The sequence below is a fragment of the Buteo buteo genome, chromosome 6, assembly GCF_964188355.1.
Source record: "Buteo buteo chromosome 6, bButBut1.hap1.1, whole genome shotgun sequence".
Taxonomy (NCBI): domain Eukaryota; kingdom Metazoa; phylum Chordata; class Aves; order Accipitriformes; family Accipitridae; genus Buteo; species Buteo buteo.
In genome coordinates, this window is record NC_134176.1 from 41,875,903 (window position 1) to 41,895,295 (window position 19,393).

Sequence of the window (19,393 nt, forward strand, 5' to 3'; positions counted from 1 at the left end):
TTTCTCTCTTGAAAACTGGTGGGGCTGGGATTGCTGTCATCCTGCTGCTAAGGCTGCAAATGGCTATGGTTGCATGGTCTGTTGGCTAATTAGTGCTTTGACGCTCCTGAGAAAAAGCCTTATTTCCATCATTTTAATTGCTTTCCACAAAGTAATGATGAATAGACTCATATATACTATTGAAGTTCATGAATGAAGAAATGTTTCATAATAGCTATAGCTCTTCAAGCTGGTCATGTTTAAAAACTGAGGGGTTTGGGCTATAAATAAGGTACTTTTATTGTAGGCACAGCTGCTAGTGTTGCTTCTTAAGGTTGCTCAGTCATGTCGTAATATAATTTTTAGTCAAAAGAGTTAAGGTAGCAGGAAGAAGAGGGAATGAGTATTTTTTTAATAAAATGAAAATTCTATGAAGAACTGAACCTTGTTTTTAACATGCTGTTTGAGAAATTAGCCTGTCTTTGAGAAACTATTAAAACAGCATCATGTAAATAACTTTCTTCCTTGTTCCCTTCAGCTGCATTTAAGTGCATGTCAGAGGTTTCTGTGGAGTTGCAAATGATAGTGATCCAGTGTGTGGCTTATGCTGCCCTCTGTTTTCAGACCTTTGCTTAAGAAATGGAAACTTGGGAGGGGGAAGTAATCAGTTCTTTAACATACCACATCTGGCATTTTCTGAGGAAATCCTGGAATGAGCACAATATATGCCAGCTGTGCAACCATAGTTTTATCTTTACATTGCAGTGACAGAATAAGAGATTAATTTAAGACTGTGATGTAAACTATGCTTTCTTAGTAAACTGGTCTAGATGTTTCTGGATTCTTTGTTCAGTGTCTGAATATGGGTTTTGTCCTCTTTATTGCTCATATAGTCACGTAAAGCATTCATCATGGGGTGAGCTGTCTTTTCCTGTATGTGATATATTGGTGAACTAGCAGAGATGAACAGCAATTAGTGCTTTACCTCTGTGCGAGCAAAGGCTTGAATGTTGCCAAACCAGATGAGTAAAACAAATACTGCAAGCTGGCACTCTTATTATAGGCAGAAATTACCACATGTGTAACTAACCATCTTTAATCTTCTCATAAGATGTCAACAAAATATTTAAGTCTCAGTTTACACAGAGTCTGATAAAATCAAAGATGGTCTTAAATCTCCTACTTCTGCTTCTCTGTTATGGATTCTAGCTCCCTTTTTCCTCCACCAAGAAAAATCAGGCTCATCTTTTTCCCTCTCTGCTTCTTAAATCAAGGGAAGATGATGCTTGGGAGCATTCAAGTATCTGCTGCCACTTCTATAACAGTGTGGAAGCAAACATGAAATAAGCAGAAAACAAGAGCATGATATTAATATGCCACTGAAAAAGTAAGCAATTTTATGACAAAATTTGACACCATTAGGGATTGCTGTGGAAGTTAGTCCCAGACTTCGCACGTGGGATAGTTGTGTTTCACTTCAGGTTATGTTTCACTGGTAGTCCTGTGTTTGTTGAAGGACCATGGCTCTTCACTGCTATCTAGAATTGCTCTTGTAACTTAACATGTGACTGTTTTTCCTCTATTGCTCAGAATTCTTGATGGTATGTGCCTTGTCAATTGCTTTTATGGCCTAGCTGGCCTGCCCTTTGATATGGTAGACTTTCACCGAAGCTGACAGTGCTGAGTCATAACCTCTAACTCTTACCTGTTTTGCAGGCTTTAACTTGACTAGTTTGCATTTAATGAATTTTCTTTCAGTGTGTGAAAGATTGTCTTGAATATGTAACTTGGCATAGTTCTTTTATCACAAATGTGGTTCTCCTGTATGCAGTTTAATCAGTGTGGTTGTACTCTAAATAAGGTTTGGGGAGTCAGTTTTAGAGTGCTGTTCTTTCTGTGCCCCAGGTTTGCAAGGCATCTGCTGCCAAGGTTTAAGGTTTCATATACTTAGGCATCAGCATACATGAAGTACCTACAAGTCACTGTATGGATCTATTGCATGCGCTTACGATTAGGCAATACTGCGCTCACCAGTGTCTGAAATACTGCATCATCAGATACATTTCCTCTGTATGACTTTTGGGTTGCTTATGCAGTTTTCATACAGGTGGTTTTGTGGAGGTGGAGTACAAATTTGACTTGTCCTGTGGTGCTGCACACAGCAAAGCCTGTCTGACCTGCTTCCTGCAGGAGTTGGACTGCCTTTGACATATTTATGCTACAAGTCTAATTTAGCACATTTTGAGGTTTGAGTTGCTTAGATTACTTTTTAAATCACTGTGTGCCAATGTGACCAGGATTCTACAAGATGTTTTCTGCTGTCCCTAAATGAGTCTCTGTTGGAGAAGGTTCTGTTTGTACACCTTCAGACCAACAAAGGTTTTTTCCTACAAAATGTGTGTTGTTACCTCTTAAATTCACTGGCTGCTGCTCACTGAAAAGGTTGCAGCTGGTATGCTTCACTATGGGAACTGCCATTTCCTTTCACTGTGAAGGTGGTAACAGACTTAAACATAGGGATGCTTTTCTGTGCTTGCCAGGAAAGCCTAAATACACAGGGTGATTCTTCAGAATTCCTTTTCTGACAATTTCACAATTTCGTATTTCAAAATTTTATAGTTCAGCAAATTTTTTAGGCTTTTGGTTTCTTTCTGTTTATGTCTTAAACTTTTGTTTTCCTTATTCTTTTTCCTTATTTCCTTATTCCTTATTCCTCTTGCTGCTATTTTCTAAATAATATATACAAGATGAGATTTTTCATAATTTGGTAATGGAATATGACATTTAATAACACCTGATAAGTATTCTTAGATGTTTTCTATTCTGCACATTGTTGGTGTCTGTTCATATATGAGTTTTTAAATTAGCTTTCTAGAAGTTTAGCTTGTTTCTAACATTGGTGAGCAGCAATTTTTCTTATTGGTGATGTTTTAATGTGTTTGATGGAAGAATAACATTACAGGACCTCAGTGTAAAACCTTCACTTTTTGCTGTTGGTGTTTTTTTCCATCTTCCCATGAGTAACTGCTTAACTATTTATCTATGAATGGATGTAACACCTGCATAATGATAGAGTTTGACAGGTATCACTAGGAGTAGGGTGTAGCAAAGCAATCAAATGTTAACTTCCAGTTTTAAAACGCAGGAAAACAGTAAAGGGACTATGTAAAAATACAGGATATACACTACTTATCAGCACGTTTTATTTATAACTCTGGAAAGCATCCAGGCCATGGATGAAGGAGCTGATTGCTTTCTGAAGGGTCAAAAATACACACAGAGCGCAACATTCAAAGCTGTCTTTCTTGACACACCTTTCCCGCTCCTGTTGTCAGCAGAAGGATGTGCCAGAAGCTTCCTGCCTGTCAGTTCAGGGGCTGCGTAAGTGGCTGGAGGAGAATGCGCAGACGTGTGCCAGCATTGTCCCCCGTCAGACAATGCCCGTCCCTGTGCCGCTTCTGCAGCATCACTGGTGACGTTCACAAAGCCCATGTCAGACAGAAATGTGCGTATGGTCTGCAATATTTGGAAGGAACAACGAGAGGAGGAAGGAGAAGCAATGTCTGGCAGGGCGTGGGGAGGAGCTGCTTTTAGAAAGGGGCGGGGGGGTTTGTAATCATGAACTGTGAGTGGCATGAAGGCAAGGGTTTCAAGTATGGGGGAAGAGCTCAGAGGAGAATGGAGGATATTGGTTAGCTTACATTTTTGGAACTGGAGTTACTTAAATACAGGTAACTTTCTCAGTTCAATCTGGCTTGTGAAAATGCAGTCATGGATTAAGTTAGGTGATGTGTATAGTTGCAACGTTGTGTCAGGCTTTCCCTTGCAGTGAGACACTGTACGTTCCCCTTAGGATTAGTCCAGCAACGGGAGTGCAGTAAGAGTGTTGTCCGGGGTGCTGGATTGAGACAGGATTTAGTTAACATCACTGGAAACTTCCACCCCGGACAGCAAAAAGTGCACCTTTCTATGTGGGGCTGAGCTCCATTTGAAAGACTGGGCAGTTTAGATGCTCACCTGTGGCAAAACATTAGAACAGCAGCAGATTGGGCAGGGGGGAAAGGCTGCTCTTATCCAAATTGTGTTGTAGCCTTGGTTTTGGTACTTAGACAGCAATGGCAGGTGGGATCACTCTGGCACCCTGCCTGCCTCTGGTTCATCTGGTAAGTGGGTACTCTTCTCTGAGCTTGGAGGCTCCTCGTTGCAGCCTTCATCTGAGAGGTGCCTCTTCTGCTGCACCAGTAGTGCCAGCCCCAGGGGTGGAAGAACTGGCCACTCTGCCTGTCCATGCTCAAAGAGGATGGGTGCAGCCTATCAAGCCTCCCTGATTGTTTTCTGAATTGCAAAAGCTTTGGGAGATGGTATTAGGGCAAGTCAGAAGTTATTTACCTTGGGCCCACAAGGGAAAGCCTACCATGTGTTCAAATCTTCATCACTAGCTGGCACAGAAAATTGACCCACGCTCGTACTGTACGATTGCACAGCTGTATCTTTGAGTATGGCTGGTGGCTGTCATGCATGGGGCTGGTGCATTGCCCTGTGCTAATGACACATGAGAGCTCATGATCATTCTTCCCATCAGTGTTTCCAGGACTGGTAACCCCATGCAGTTTCTCTCCAACTTTCTCTTCTACATCGTTTCATTTTGTTCTCCTCTGTGGTCTCTGCTCAGCCCCTTACTGATGCCCAACAGTTATGCCTTTGTTGGAGGCACCAACTCTCTCCTTCCCTGCAGCTTGGGATGAGCTCAAGAGCTCTGTAGTGCTGCTGGTGGATCACTGCTCCCTCTGTTCCATAGCTGGGTACAAGGGTGACTTGTGACTTTCTAATATGCACTGCAAGTAGATGTTGTACCTGGTGAGACATAGATCCTCAGGCTGGATATAATTGCTGACATGAGTCATTGGGAATAAACCTTTGAAGAATTAGCAACAGTAGAGCAGCAAGAAACTGAGAAGTATCAACACCAAATTTTTTTGGTCAGGTTTTCCAAACTGATCAGTGTTCACCTAGTATTGCTCAACTTTGAAAGTCCTAATCCACGCACAGGTACTGTATGTGACAGAATCCTAAGTGCGTTGTGTCTCAGTGCTGGAATATTTAACCATGTATTACTTCTCTGTAGTTCAGATATACTCTAATGTGTAACCACTGAGTCTGTATATAAAATAGGTTCACTTCTAATGACAAATTTTTATTAAAATGAATAATTTTTTCAGATTTTTTTGAGGTCTTTTTCTTACCCATTTTCAACAAGTCGACTTTTCTTTCTCAAAGCAAATGCCTCATTAATATTTAATTCATATTTAAAATAAATTTATTGTTAGTTAACGTAGACTGGTTGACTGTACAATTGTTTTTACAGTTCAAAATGCATCGAATGTGTGGTGGGAATTTATATATTTAACCAGCCTTATAAGTCACTTTCTCACATATCCATTTGTGGAAAACTTAATAGAATTTAACTTAATTTTGCAATTTTATGTATTTCATTTCAAGCATATTTGTTTCTACATGAGTGAAATCAGAATAGGTTATTGTGTAGCTGAGATTTGTGCACTGTTGTCACATGCAAGTGACGTGCAAGATCTCGCTTATCCCTTTCTTTCGTGCTAAATTTTTATAAAGATAAATTAACTCATACTGGTTTTGATTAGGTTGTTAGTGTGAAGTGTGAGAAGAGTTGTCTTCGATCTGTATTGTGCAGCTTTCCTCCTTGCCCCCACCTTTCATCTCGGTGTTCAGCCCTTCAGGAACTGGTCACAGGAAAGAACCTGTGAAAGTACCAGAGCAGCATTATCTGGAAAGTGGATGGATTTTGCGTTTCTTACAAAGTAATCCTTTTAATGGGAAAGATTATGATGGCTTTTTTTTTTTGTATAGCCAGTTAATGAGTCTGACCTGCATCCTTTTGGATCCTAATAACACCTTTTTAACATAGCCCTCTCCTTTCAGTTTGAGGTGTCTGTGCTGGATTTTTAGTGAAGCTTTATGATTATTTTTTTTGGGGGGGGGGGCGGGCGGGAAGACGGGTAACTGGGGACACTTTCTTACTATTAACTAGAATTCCTGGATTTCATTTCATATGCTATTTGTAATTTTTAAACAAAAGACTTAAGACTGAGTTCTTTCCTGTGTTGCTAAACATGCATAAGTATGCTCAGTGACAAATCTGGAGTTCACTGTTTTTTCTTATTACTTTCATGTTGTCCACTTTTCTCGATGTTGGCCCTAATCAGGTTCTACTGAAAAGCAACTAAAGTTAATTTGCTTTTGGGTTCCCTGTTAAAGACCACCAACTTGAAGTTATAATGAATAATGACTTGACTGAACCAGCATAGTTTTAAGAAAAGCTAAGCAACTTTACAATGTCTCCATACCCTTTTATTTATACTGTTTAAAAGATGCTAGGGAGAATGAGGAAAGGTGCTTGTATCTGGACCAGGTGTATGAAGTGTTTGGATAATTGGCTCATGTATGAGTAGTCTAAGTGGGTTTTCTTTGCTGGGGGATTGGCGGTTTAAAGGCTTATCTTGCACAGCTGAGAAATGACCAAAGACACCCTGGAGGGCTCACTGGTGGTAACTGAGCTTTCTTTGCTGTTGGCATTTAAATACATGCTGCTGGGAGGAAAACTGTTGGTTCTGTTTGGGTTACTTATGCCAGTCCTTGCATTTTGACTGCTCCCTCTTTCAGCTCTGATTTCTTTCTGAGAGGAAGAGGAGGGGTGGGATGTCAGCTCCCAGCTCATACATTGCTGTTCCTTACTCAAACAAAAAGAGTCACATCCATGCCAAGCCCAATGACACATCACTAGTGGTGATTCTCTGCGGATTAAATGTGTCACTTCTGAATAAGGAGCTCCTGAATACTGTTTGTTGTGTGGATTATGTACCAGCTGCACTTATAAAAGTGTTCAGACAGGTGCTATGAATATGTCTTCCTTTAAGAACGTCAAAAAATTTGTTTGAGATGATCAGAAAGGTCACTGCTCATGTTCTGTAACCTGTCATGTCCCCAAAGCCATCAGCAATGCAGGCACATTACTTGTAAATTGTATCTCTGGGTCTGCTGTGGCCGAAATAAGCAAGTGTTGCAATGCAAGGAGAGATGAGTTTAGAAATGGTTTTAAAATCCAAATATTTTTCATTGCTGACCTACGCCGGAGCGCTGCACTAACATTCCTTGTTAGTACAGATAGGCAGTGCTACAAAAGTGGCTGGTGTTCACAGTGATGAAGAGAGCTTGTGATAAGAGCCCCACAGACCTGCTTAGCTTGAGTGCTCTACAGGAGCCAGAACTTTTGAGAAGAGGCAGACATGGGCCTGAGATGGTAACTCACAGCAGCACAAAAGATAATGACCTAAGAGATGAATAGCAAGGTTGAAGGAAGGGCAGTGATAAGAACAGGCAGTAATAGTGAGACCGGTCTAAGGAAATGCAGGGTACAGTTGTCCTGACCTCATTGTCCACAGATGCTCTCCTACAGGTGGTTCATCTCCTCTTTTCCCCCAGGCAGATGCTATGATCCCCTTGTTGTCTATCCCCAGCCCTTCCTTCTCTGAGACTTGCTTTTCTGAATGGTAAAACTGTAATAGTGTATTCTTCCTTCAGGCTACGACTTCTGCCAAGTTCTCCAGTGGTTTGCTGAGAGGGTCGACCGCATCATCCTACTTTTTGATGCCCATAAGCTGGATATATCTGATGAGTTTTCAGAAGCTATTAAATCATTCCGGGGCCAGGATGACAAGATTCGAGTAGTGCTTAATAAGGCTGACCAAGTGGACACACAGCAGCTGATGAGGGTCTACGGTGCTCTCATGTGGTCCCTGGGAAAGGTGATCAACACTCCAGAAGTGCTGCGGGTGTACATTGGCTCCTTCTGGGCCCATCCTCTCCGAAACACAGAGAATCGGAGACTCTTTGAAGCCGAGGCACAAGATCTTTTCAAGGACATCCAGAGCCTCCCGCAGAAGGCGGCTGTGCGGAAACTCAATGATCTCATTAAGAGGGCAAGACTTGCAAAGGTAAGAAAAGATAAAAAAAACGAGATTAATTGAATGAGCAGTCTCTTTGGTATGTCCTTTCTCAGCCTTCCCAATCTTTCTCTACCTATAAACAGTGTGTTTTTCAGCAAATGGATTGAATTGTCAGTTTTTCAAGCAAGAGGTAGCCACTCAGGATATAGAAGCAAGTAGGAGGAAGTTGAGACTTGTGCTGGGATGCCTCCCTAACTTTAGAGAAGGGTTTTGATGGTTTTTTTAGGGCATTAAAGTTATTGTTTGCTTGGTATGGGAATGATTTTTTTTAACACTGTGCAGCCAAGCAATCTTAATGTTACTTTTTGAAGTTAAACCTTTTTTTTTTTTTTTTTTTTTTGTATTTAACAATAGTTGTTATGTGAAGAACACTTTTAAAAAAAAAAAAAAAGAAAAAGGGGGGAAAAAAACCACAACCAAAGCTATCCACATGCAACCTTCCATACGCTTTTTTGCATATTAATACCTTAATGCATACTATCAATCAGCTGCAGTGGAAAACCACTTTGACTAAATGCATTTGTTACACTCTAGAATACAAGATTGATTAAAAGCCTCACTCTTGGTGAAGCACAGATACTGATGAATTGGAGAGATGCTTGTGCATTAGATTGAAAATCTTGAGCCTCTCCAATTGTATCTTCTTCATTCCCAGTCACAGAGACACTTGGGTGATACACACTTTGTGTCATCACATCCAGAAAAAAACATGTCTCGTTATCCAGGAACATGAGTTACGTGCCCCACTGTAGGTAGCCCCTGTCACCATTCCCCTTGTTTTCAACTCTGGAGGAGTACATGCATTGTATGCAAATTACAGTCACTAACTAGTGTGCATGGGCAGGCTGTGTGTGACAGTGCTGTGACTGTCTACAGCTGACTCTTGAAAACCTTTAAATTTTTTTTTATAGGTCTCTAGTTATCTTTGATGAATGAGTGGATGTCACTGTAAAGCTTGGTGAATTATCACCAAGTTTTAATTACCCATTTTGTAAAACCTTCCAGTTATATTTTACGCTAATCTTCAGACTACCTGTTTAACAATGTAGCTTCATCTGTCCTTTCTTCTCACAGCCTGACTAGAATAAGCTTTGGCTGCAGTCTGAAATATTTCTTTGCCTGTTTCTCTGATTTCTGCAGTGAGTTTATTTTATTGTAGCACTGCAGCTGCTGTAAAAATAACAGTTAAAAGCACTGCCAAGCTTCTCTTTGTTTTGAAAAGCTCAAGAACAAAATGAAAATTGATGATTCAAGAATTACAATTTATCATTTGGAAAATTGGAAAAGAAGGAAAACTAACCTCAGAAATACTTGGGGAGAAAGGTGGTGGTACCGGACAGAAATTCTAATTTCCTATGCAGTTATCAAACAGAACATCAGTTGAGTTAATGCAGTTGGAATACATTTTCTTGTGGACTTCTAAGCAAAAATGAAGAGGACTTGCACTTACATTCATAAAAAAGTAGTCGTAGGGGGATGTATACCACTTCCTATGCTGGCTTGCTTAATTCTCTGAATATAATGATACACTTAAAGGGTTGTGGGTGGGGGTTTTTTTTTGTGGCCTGAGCTTTAGGGCACCCCATAGCAGTTGCTTCCTTGAAAATTCCATTTAAAGTCACATTCCTGATGATGTTGTGTTAAAAGCTGCTATGATCTCAATCTGTTTTGTCGATGTTGTTGGCAGCTTTTTGCTTTCATTTGTTACAATTATTTTGGAAGTGGAAAAGTGTCAGATGGATTGTCTTTAGGTGTTTCTATGTAATGTAAATACAAATGGTTAAAGGTGAATATAAAATACTATGCTCATAGGGCATGTTAATTAGACAGCTATTGAAGGGGAATAAACTTTTTATCTGCAGGAAAGCAGCAATGTAATATTTCCGGTGTTGTCTTTCTATCGTCCAAACTGAACCTAAAGTACTGACACTCAAAAATCATTTTTTACAGCACTGCATGATATTTTTTTGTCCTATTTCATGCCATTCTGTTCTTAATCTCTTCTAAAGCATGTACAGTAACAAACCCCGAAAGCAAACTGTTAACTTGCTGTCAAATTTGGGCATTAGACTTTTATCCTTTTTTTTTTTAAAGTTCTGTGACTCACCATTTTGAAGATGGGAACTGTTCTTATCTACAAGAAACACATGTGCGTACTGGCAGACCTTAGACTACTTAGCATACGCATGTGAAGCCGTTAGGGCTTCTGAACTATAAACACACTTTTCTGGTTTCACTCAAAGTATTATTTTGAACATTAGATCCATAAAATTAGGTACAATTACTTATAAACTCTCTTAGAAATATCCTTGTTGAATCAGTTCTGTCATTCTGGAGAAAAATTCATACCTACCCTGTTACAAAATTTCATGGTTTTATGGAGAAACCCTGCTTCTTTATGCTGGGTTGTTTTTTTTCTCTTCTGTGGAAATCTAAATTTATCTGCAGTTAAAATGCATGCACTTGTTTTAGGTATGAGGAAGTGATGTGTGAAAGTTGCGATCGTAAGACGTGCAAATGAAAACTGGTTACACCATTTTTCTTTAAAAACAAAGAAATTTTTTTCTTCCAGTTTCCAGTAAGCCTCCTAAATAAGTAAGGAAAAGAATGGGAGAGCACTATACAGATTGTGTAAAGTTTGTACAGAATACTGTAAGGCACGTTCTGTCGTGTTTTGGTAGGTATTAAGTATTATACTTACACCACATCTATGTAATCCCTTTTTCCTATTGATGCTTTTTTTGTGGTAGTCTGTCTTCCTCCAATCTTCAAAATTTCAGCTTTTTACGGCTCAATGGTTTGATAGACGCTCTTATTTTTAACCTTTTTTTCTGTGTGTATGTGAAAATTTTAAGTAACTTCTGTTTTGGAAACAGCTGTATCCTTTTTTAATGAAGAAGGACCTGAGTTCTGTAAAGATTTATCCTGTTGTGGGGGTCATTTGACTTCAGTGGTTCTGGCCGGGTCAGAGCTTAGGAAAGCAGTTTGATTATGTCAAGTTGTGACAGATGTGCACTGCTTCTAAAAGAAGGCTGCCCTTGTGCTTCCCTCTCTTGTGCAGAACGAGTGTCAGTGTCCACACAATGAAATGGGTAAGTCAACTCGCCTCAGTTAAGAAGCGAGTCCATTTCTGTCCTGGACCAGATCACTCGCTGTGTGGCCAAACAGATCCTTTTTGTGGTGAAAGGTGGTGGGAGGGTGGTAAAGGTGAAGAGGTGAATGGTTCAGGGTAAGGGTGGAAGGGAGGGTGCATGGGCAGGATGGATGTTTTGATGGCAGTGCTGGGTTATCTTGATCATGGCAGATGGGAAACTCGAAGAGCTCTGCAAGTATCAATGTGTTTTAGGACTTGTCATCCTAGATTAATGTCTTTCCTTATATGCTGGAAAGGCTCTACTTTTCTCCCTAAGGCTTCACAAGGCAGCCAATGGCATGCTGCTCTTATAGTATACTGACTGCTCTGTCGTCCTCTGGTGGCTGCATAAATATAGACTATAGGTCCTCGCTTTTCTGGGAGTGAATAGGTAGGAATGCAGTGTCACTTCAACTAGATAGCCCTGCCACTTAGCATACTTGGATTACTTGAGGTGTTATCCCATTGCTTCTCACCATAACTGGTGAGACAAATGGAGTTACAAATCTCTACCACTGAGGCAGGTGGACCAGTATGGCTGGCACTCTGCATATGATCACTGCAGGTAGTGTTAGGATGTGATTTTGGGGCCTTGCTTTTTCTCTCACTGTTAGTACTGATAGAATGCTGTACCATGCTTCTCCTTAAGCTGCAAGTGTGCATCTGTATTTCTTTTAAATGTGTTTGCTTGCTCTCTGCCCTTCAAAGGAATGCTGAAAGCAGCAAAACTAGTTGATAACTGTTCATGTAAAGTCAAGTTTCAGAAACAGTTGTTGATAATATCTTATCCTTGAGCTGACTTAAGGAAACATATTATTTCTGTTTCTATTTACAACCTGCGTGAAGAACACTAATGCTAAGTGTAGATAAACGGTAGTCTTGATTTCAGTTTTGCTTCTTTTTAGGTTCATGCTTATATCATCAGCTATCTGAAAAAAGAAATGCCCTCTGTATTTGGAAAAGAGAACAAGAAGAAGGAACTGATCAGCAGATTACCAGAGATCTACATCCAGCTACAAAGGGAGTACCATATCTCTGCAGGGGACTTCCCTGAAGTCAAGAAAATGCAGGTAGGATGATAGATTACAGTTCCACTGAAATAAAACTATCTTTCCAACAGGATTTCCAAATTGGAAAAGGTAGGACAGAGTATCTCAGCATTACAGTTTAGGGTCTTCAGCAATAGAGCAGCTGACGTGACAATCAATCATGTGTCTGTTATGGGGTTAGCATGACTTGGAAGCAGTGCAGAACAAAAAAAATTGGTAACTTGGACTGTAGAAATTGCCATAAGGAATCAGACCTTCTGTCCTTTTAGTCAATATTTGGTCCCTCATGGCAGATAGTACCAAAGGTTTTGTGCAAATAACATGGTAGTGAACACTTACGGGTTAAGCTGGTTCTTGTTTTGGGTATTTATATCACTTTTGTAATGCTATCATATACTTGTGTAGGTGATATCCTTAGTCACATATTAATCATTTTCACCCTACTCTATTCTTGCTCTTACTGATACTGTTTGCCAGTGAGATGTAAAGGCAATGTGCTATCTGAAAAGTCCAATTTAAAACCTATCTCTTAGGAAAATGGTGCCTTTCAGTTTTTTCCTGTCCTTTTGAGTTTGAATTCTATGAAGAAGAGATCAAAGTTCTCAATTTATACTCTTATTGTTAATTTTTAAATACCTTTTTTCTCTTGTTCCTCTTTTGAACTTTATACAATCTCACTGCCAACTTTCTGTCACTTTCTCACCTTTTTATTTCTGTCCTCTGATTTGAGGCGAGTTGTTTAGAGAGTATCCTAGGGAAGAACAGCTAATGTTGTGTTAGCAATGCTTTTCAATTTATTCCTCAAGCCTCAATTTGCAACTTTTGGATCTGAGATCATAGGCTTCTTAAATGGCCTTTGAATTAGAAGATAATTCAGCTTGGAAGCTGAAGGACATGAGATCAGGAGCATGCAGTTTGGTCTGACCATGGGCTAGTCATGAGTGTGATGGAGGATGTTGTCCAGATTGACACTTGCATATCATTCTGACAATTTGTGGTACTCTTACACTGCTACTCATAAAGAGTAATGACTGGCTGATTAACCTATCTATAGAGGTGCACAAGTTTTTTATGAACTAAAATATTTAACCTGGGATTCAATTATTGGCATGAGACAGTAAATAACAGATGAAGCACAAGATCTATTTCAGCTAGGTTTTCACAGGCAGGATTGTTGGAAGGGTTTTATGAGTTAGGCTTTAAAAGGGGGTTGTGTAGAAAAAGTTGACTCTTTCTTTCCTTGCCACTTTTGTTGGTGATGTGAAATGAGAGAATGAGAGGTGATCACTTGTCAGCTTGAACACTGAAACAAAATTTGAACGGAACTTTTTCAAACTAATTGTGCATGTCGCTAAGCCTCAGCAGCAGATGGCAGCAAATATATACATGAGAGATCAGTCACTTCTGTAATGAGGAGCAAAATTGTGAGAAAACAAAATTGTGCCAAAACAGATAGAAGGTTTGACCTTTGCTTTCTAAGATTTATTGCATATCATAAATTTATACTGATCAGTTGCTGTAAATCAGGTGATTGTGTATAAATGTCACCTGAACAGAGTGATGGTTGTTATTTGGCAAGAAATCCAAAGTTCTGCGTGCATGGGCAAAGCCACTTGCCTGGTCTTCAGGTTTCTTGGGTTTGTATCATTATAGTTCTGATGTGTATGGGAGCAGCTCCCTGAGGTGATAGGTGTGATTTGTTAAAGCAGTTTAACACATTGTGAGAGGAGTTTGGGGGTGTGTTATTTGGGGTTTTTTTAAGTTTCCACTGTAACTCTCTCTTCCTGGCTAGCATTTTGCATGTAGAAATCATTTAATAATTGCCTAAGCATTTTTAATTTTCCAATGTTGTGGTGTAAAACATGCTAGAGCTTGTGTTGGAATAGCACCACTATTAAGCATCTCACTGAGGTTAGTAGGCATTTATGTACAAGACGAAAACTCAGCAGGGACCATATGGCTTCGTGAGGTCTGGCAGCACTTCTACAAAAATGCTGCTGCTGTTATCCCAACTCAGTTTTTCTTTATTGGTAAAGGACACTTCTTCATGACCTAACCACAAACAAGAAGTTTAATCTCTAAAATCAGATCAGTCCTGCAAACTCTTGGATTTATTTTTAACTTTAAACACTTGCGTAAATGCTAGCAGGACTGAGGACCTACTTGCATGCTTTCTCTGATGTTTGGAAGAAAATCACCAAATGGAAAGTTGTTGGGTAACATTCATCAACTGCCATGTTTTTATGCATTGCCATTTTGAAGATTGTATTGTAAACGTAATTTAATAGATGAGCTCCTACACTGTTGTGAAATTGGCTTAGTGTGTTTGATCAATTTATTGGGTGTACAGTACATACTTGTCAGCTTTGATTCTCCTTCAAGAGGAGTTTCAGTTATGGAATTTGCTTCAAAAGATAACAGACTATTTTAATTTGAAGCCCGTTCTTTAACCTTTTCAATGTGTTGGAAATGTTTCTAACTACTGTCACTAAAACCTTTGTCATTGACAGGAGCTGTTGGAGACCTGTGACTTCACTAAATTTCATTCTTTGAAACCAAAGCTAATTGAAGCTGTGGATAACATGCTGGCCAACAAAATTGCCTCCCTGATGAGCCTGATCAGACAGGAAGAGATCAATATGCCCACAGAAGTCGTACAAGGTGGAGCATTTGATGGCACCATGGCAGGACCTTTTGGCCACGGATATGGAGAAGGTGCTAAGGAAGGAGCTGATGAAGATGAATGGGTTGTTGCCAAAGATAAACCTGCTTATGATGAGATTTTCTACACTCTGTCACCAATCAATGGTAAAATATCTGGGATTAGTGCAAAGAAGGAGATGGTGACTTCTAAACTACCCAACAGCGTCCTGGGGAAGATCTGGAAACTTTCGGACTGTGATGGTGATGGGATGTTGGATGATGAGGAATTTGCATTAGCAAAACATCTGATCAAGATTAAACTGGATGGATATGAACTGCCTGGCACGCTACCTTCCCACCTGGTGCCACCATCTCACAGGAAACCTTTCCAGACAGCAGAGTGAAAAATACAAGGAGAAGAATAAGGATTTTGGAAATCTTTGAACAAATGTGTTGAAACCATCAAAATTTGAAATTAGGCTTAGATCCTTTAAACCTCACAGCACATTTCACGCAAGTTATTGAAATTAGAAGCATGGTAGCAGGGAAGCATTCGTGTAGCTGTCCCTGCTGACCTTCACTCAGACATGCTTATCACAAGTGCCTTGTATAGATCTGTCGTAAGGTGAAAATGTTTTTGTAGTCCTGCTTCCATGTCTTGCTGCCTTTACAACCGTATAGCAGAAAAGACCATGTATAAAAATCACTGACCTTCACCAAACCTAAATACTTGGCAACGTAAGTTTCTCCAAACTATTAAATAGCGCAAGGAAGCTCTAAATGTTAAATTCACCTGCTTGTGCAAGGAACATTTTCTAAGCTAAAAACCTACTTCAGGCATCAAGTGAATGTCAGCATCTCTATAGTTTAAGAAAAGGCTGATATAAAAGGAAATTTTATTTTTGTTCTTTTTATTATTTAATAGGGGGGTAGAAAAAGAGACAAGAGTAATGGGGAGAGTCTTTTAAGTGCTCAGAATGTGACCAGGCTAATTTTAAAAATTTACTGATTATAGCTAGAACTGCAAAATATTAAAATGATTCTTTCAATCTGTCATCATTGTGTCTTGTTACCTGAAGAAATGCTTCTTCAATTTTATACAGCACTATATACTTTGTATTAGCATTAGAAGAGCTGAATCTCCTTTGGTCCTTGGATTTGGAGTTTCTTTTGAGGTTTCAGTTTAGCTGCTCTGCAGACAATAAATTCCTGAATTGTTCAAAGTGACAGCAGAATGTTTTCATAAGGTAAAAAAAAAAAATCATGTTTCCATTGAAACCAAGCCTCACTTTCTGTTCAGAAGAGGTGCATTGCTTAAAGTCACCCTCTTTAAAGCACATCAGATTGTCTTGGGAAATTTTCATTGGTATTTAATTTCTATTTACAGGTAATTCTACAGTTATGTCTGTATATTTTTTTATATATAATATTTTAAAGAAAAGGTTTTAGCTTTCTTTTGCCAACGTGTAGCTGACAACCACAAAAGAGAGATTCGATTCCTATGGTGGGAGATTTGAAAGTTGGGGAGGCTAACAGGAATCTTTATATTGACCGTAATAAACGATAGATGGGTCCCTCCAGATATTATTCCTTTATTGAAAACAATCTGTGAAAGGAATGGACGCTTAATAAACATTCATTTTTCTAACAACGCAATCAAAGTTGAACATATTGGCTGCTTACAACTGTTTTTTGTCAGTACCTTAATGCAAATCTTTGGCCCTGTGAACTTGAGTCTTTTGGGGAGGGCCAGTTCTTTTCCAAAATCAAACTTAGGAGTCAGTTTTGCTCTATGCCTGTGAGCAGGAATGGAAGTGTTTTCTGTCTGTAGTATGAAATACCCTATACATCAAAGGTACTGTAGTTTTGAGCACTTTTTCTTTGAGTCTCAGTAAGTGGTAGCAGTAGTGCCTCCTGAGACAGAGCAAGCCAAAAAATGTTTTAGCATCCTTGCAGTAAGGGAGGGGAGGGAAGTAGTTTGGGTATTGTCTCCCAGCTAAGATTTTAGTCACATTTACATGTTCAGATTTGTAGGTGACCTAAAAGCAGCCTCAGCTTCTTTTTCCAAATTGTACATTTGTAGGTTGTCAGTCAGGTTTAATACTTCAGATCTTTCGGACCGCTTATCTTTCTGTATCTGTCCTATTCTGATGTGAAATTACCATTAACTTTGCCAGGGCTTTACCATGGGAAAACAATGAAGCTATTTTAAGTAATGACAGAACACCTTTACCTTGCCAGGCTTCCGGGCCTTTATCAAGGATATCCTGGCATAGTTAAATTGTTCTTGAGGACTTGCTTTTTTTGAATTCTTAGGTTTTTATCTTATCATTCAAGCATACCAACTTTAATTCTGTTAGACCTAAATTAGGAGCCAAATTAGCCTTAGTGCATCTCTGTGCACTTTAGTAGAGCTGTGAAACTTGACCATGAGTTTACCTGTGTGACTGTACATCTGCAGAGTAACTGAATTTTCTATGTAATTTATTTCTGATTCAACAGGAAGTAGCCTATAGACATCGCAGGAGTTGTTAAAAAAAGGCTGCAGAAGTAGTAATGTATGTTTGTTTGTGTATAGTGTCTGCAGTCAGTAACAAATTCATACACTAATGACCAACCTGACTAGCTTAGTAAGGAAAGACACCAGGAGAAAGCAAGCAAGCAAGCTTGTGTATTGTGACTACTGTAGTATGGGCAAAGCTGAGAAGATCTGGGAAGTTGCTGGTCTTCTGACTCTGTCTGCCTTACCTTGCTCTTCAGCAGCACAGGCTTCCAGGGGTGAGTTCCCACTGTGTGTAGCTTCCAAGGGTGATGCTCCACATGCACTGGAGCTGTGTGATCCCATGCCAGTAGAAATATCCTCCTTCTGAGAGAGGAGCAGGATAGTTTCTCAGTGATTTTGTTTTATTTTTCTAGCTTTATTCGTAGTAAAATGGAGAACACAACCTTTTCTTCAGTCCCTATGACAGTGTGCTAACGTGGGCTTAGGGGAGACAAACTGAAATCCATCATTTTGGTAAGTTAAAATACTTTGTCTGGATGGGGTTGAAATGTTTTGCTTTGTTTTCCTGGAGAATTTGGAAGGGGAATGCACTAAAGCATGTATAGGAGTAGAGGTTGATTTTCTCTGTTTATCTGGAGGAATAGAAGTGTTTCAGGATTGGCATGCAGAGCTACATGCATAAATGTGTTTCTAGATGTGTGGTGCAGTGCACTAGCATCGTACTTTGATAAGATTAAAGTACATTTCACGTGGACTTTAAACAGCAGTTTCTTGCACAGCTAAACTGATATAGTAGGTTGCTGTTGCTTAGGGCGAGGGATCTTTTCTCACTACCTCCTCACATACCTGCGGGTGTACTCCGTTTGCCTTGCTGGCTTTCTGGCTTGTCAGATCCTGCAAGACCATTCAGTTAGTTAAACCAGCCACACACAACAGTTTGGGTAATGTTCTGTGGAGTTAGTGAGTCCATGTGTTAGGAGCATGAGAAGTGAGCAGGATTACCTTCTCTGATGAAATTGTGCTCTAAATAGTTACTGGCAACGGTGGGTATGAGGTAACCTTTGGTATTCAGTTTGATGTTACTCATCTCTGCTGAAGAAAGACCAAGATGTCAGATTTGTTGGCCATTTTATGCCTAGGATTTTGATTACATTTGCTGTGAGGCCATTCAAAACTGTCAGTAATTCATCCTGTTATATCGGTGTCCCCTGGTGTAGTCTGCCGCCATAAACCAAAGTAGAGACTGCTGCTTTTACCTCTTCTCCAACTATTCCATAACACAGTTTTAATTCCCAACCCTAGTTCTGTTCCCACAGAAATTATTTAGAGTTTTGTTGTAGATTGGAACAGAAAATGTGGGGCTACTGCTCATAACCACACTACAGGACAGCAAGAGCCTTTCAAAGCTGTGACAGCTTGCAAATGGTGAGTTTACAAAGATTATTTTTTTTTTAGGTCAGGGTGAGGTCCCAGTTGTTAGTTGGGGATGGTGTGGATTTGTGTGGAACCTGGTCTCAAAGCAGAAGTATCTGGTCCCTGACTTTCAACGATGTTGTTCATCCCCAGTACTTGAAATGTGCCCTCTTTCTTCTTACTTCCTTCCCTTCACGACATGCATTCACTTTGCTGGCTCTTTGTGGTGTTGGAATTCAAGCAGAGTTTGAAGCATATGGTTTGATGGGTATGTGTAACTTAGCACTGAATGAACAGACATGAACTTTTTTTACTTCACATACTCACCTTTTCTAATATTTTTGTTAAATACTGTGTTTTCACTTCAGAGGCACTCTGATTTTTGAGGGAAGGCTTGATCTGTGCATTATGCTTCAGTTTGTCCAACTAGGCAAACAAAGTTGTAAGTTCATTATTGTTGCACTTTTACTACACAATAAATTCCTTGCAGATACTGTAATATATTTTAATATGCTTTGTAATCATTTTTAGAAAGTGGTGATAAAAATTGCTGATTTAATAAACTAATATTGAACTACTTGAGATTTTCATTTGTGAGCTTCTTTCTGGAAGGTAATGTTTCAGTGAGTAGAAT

The 19,393-nt window shown here is 39.6% G+C and overlaps 1 protein-coding gene across 4 annotated transcripts in view; it reads left to right on the forward strand.

Moving 5' to 3' along the window:
- Nucleotides 1-19,337, forward strand: part of EHD4 (EH domain containing 4) — a 33,580-nt gene extending 14,243 nt beyond the window's left edge. For 3 of the 4 annotated variants that reach the window (XM_075030664.1, XM_075030666.1, XM_075030665.1), the window contains 3 exons: nt 7,594-8,006; nt 12,057-12,221; nt 14,711-19,337. In XM_075030664.1, coding sequence (XP_074886765.1) covers nt 7,594-8,006; nt 12,057-12,221; nt 14,711-15,247 — 1,115 coding nt within the window. In that variant the 3' untranslated portion in view covers nt 15,248-19,337. The remainder of the gene's footprint in view (nt 1-7,593; nt 8,007-12,056; nt 12,222-14,710) is intronic. The other variant, XR_012650788.1, reaches the window with a different exon arrangement.
- Nucleotides 19,338-19,393: the final 56 nt, after the last annotated feature.